Source organism: Cyprinodon variegatus, unplaced genomic scaffold (assembly GCF_000732505.1).
Source record: "Cyprinodon variegatus isolate N-32 unplaced genomic scaffold, C_variegatus-1.0 Scaffold298, whole genome shotgun sequence".
Taxonomy (NCBI): Eukaryota; Metazoa; Chordata; class Actinopteri; order Cyprinodontiformes; family Cyprinodontidae; genus Cyprinodon; species Cyprinodon variegatus.
This window is the reverse complement of record NW_015150751.1, coordinates 210,250-211,573: the sequence shown is the minus strand read 5'-3', so window position 1 is coordinate 211,573 and position 1,324 is coordinate 210,250. Positions and strand designations below refer to the sequence as shown.

Sequence of the window (1,324 nt, the reverse complement as noted above, 5' to 3'; positions counted from 1 at the left end):
GCGCTCTTGGAGCAAAAAGAGAAAGTCCTGCAAACCAAATGTGACCTAAATGTGGAGAGAGGACACTTTCCTTTCGGTTTTAATAAAAAATGTGACAGAAAACACTCATTTAATAAGGATTTAAAGCTTTAAACACGGCGAAGAAAACACAATCGCGGAGCAATTTCAGGCGGGAGCAGGGCAGCTGGCTGGATTGTCTCTTCACGGTTCTCATTGTTGTTATAAATTCCTCCTCCTGCTCGGAGCGGGACACTTTCAGTGGAACATTAACCGGGAAACATGGCAGAAGAAGCTCCAGCAGCACCAGCAAAGGCTCCGGCCAAAGCCCCGAGGAAGAAGGCCGCTACTAAAGCAAAGAATGACGGACCCAGCCTGTCAAAGCTCATCGTGGCCGCCGTGGCCGAGTCCAAGGAGCGGAAGGGCATTTCTGTGGCGGCGGTCAAGAAGGTCCTGGATGGGAAAGGCGTGGATCTGTCCAAGGCAAACAAGCGCATTAACTCAACCCTGACCAAACTAGTCGAGAAGGAAGTTCTGGTCCACACCAAAGGGACCGGGGCCTCCGGCTCTTTCAAGCTCGCCAAGAAGGAGCCCAAACCAGCAAAGAAGGTGGTGAAGAAGGCCCCCGCAAAGGTCAAGAAGCCGGCTACCAAGAAGGCCACTACACCTAAAAAAGCCGCCGCTAAGAAAGCAGCAGCCAAGAAGGCCCCCGCCAAGAAAGCCGTGAAAAAGGTGAAGAGCCCCAAAAAAGCCGCCAAGAAGCCAAAGGCTGCAGCTAAAAAACCCGCAGCCAAGAAACCTGCAGCCAAGAAACCTGCAGCTAAAAAACCTGCAGCCAAGAAACCTGCTGCTAAGAAACCTGCAGCCAAGAAAGCCAAGAAGTAAACTACTGCTTCAACCTGCATTTATTGCACCAAAGGCTCTTTTCAGAGCCACCACATCTTCATCTTAAGAGGAGATTCCCATAAACTAAGTTTTCTTCAGCACACAGCATCTCTTTAATTGTATATCAACTTCCATACTTCAGCTATGAAACTAAATCACTCAAAGCGGAATTATGGAGGCTTTTTCATCCACATTGAACTACACTTTAAACCAGAGGTCTTCAACAGGGGTCCACAGAGGTGCTGCATGGGGGTCGCAAAAGTCTTGATTAATTTGACTTTTTTTATATTCCCCCTGCTATTTTTTCCACTAATTGAAATGTCTTTAAATCCACATGAACATGAATCCAACAGACTGTAGTAAACAGATAAATGGAGGCAGAAGATGTCTTTCAGTCATCAATGCTCACATTCAGCGACACACAGGAGCTCTTTCAAGCTGG

The 1,324-nt window shown here is 47.7% G+C and overlaps 1 protein-coding gene across 1 annotated transcript; it reads left to right on the top strand.

Moving 5' to 3' along the window:
- The first annotated feature begins 276 nt into the window (after positions 1-276).
- On the top strand, positions 277-882 carry LOC107090502 (histone H1-like). The gene has a single exon (XM_015383915.1). The coding sequence runs from the start codon at positions 280-282 to the stop codon at positions 880-882; it is 603 nt and encodes a 200-aa protein (XP_015239401.1). The 5' UTR covers positions 277-279.
- The last annotated feature ends 442 nt before the right edge of the window (positions 883-1,324 follow it).

Coding starts and splice junctions, on each gene's coding strand:
- LOC107090502 (XM_015383915.1), top strand. CDS start 280: ATGGCAGAAGAAGCTCCAGCAGCACCAGCAAAGGCTCCGGCCAAAGCC.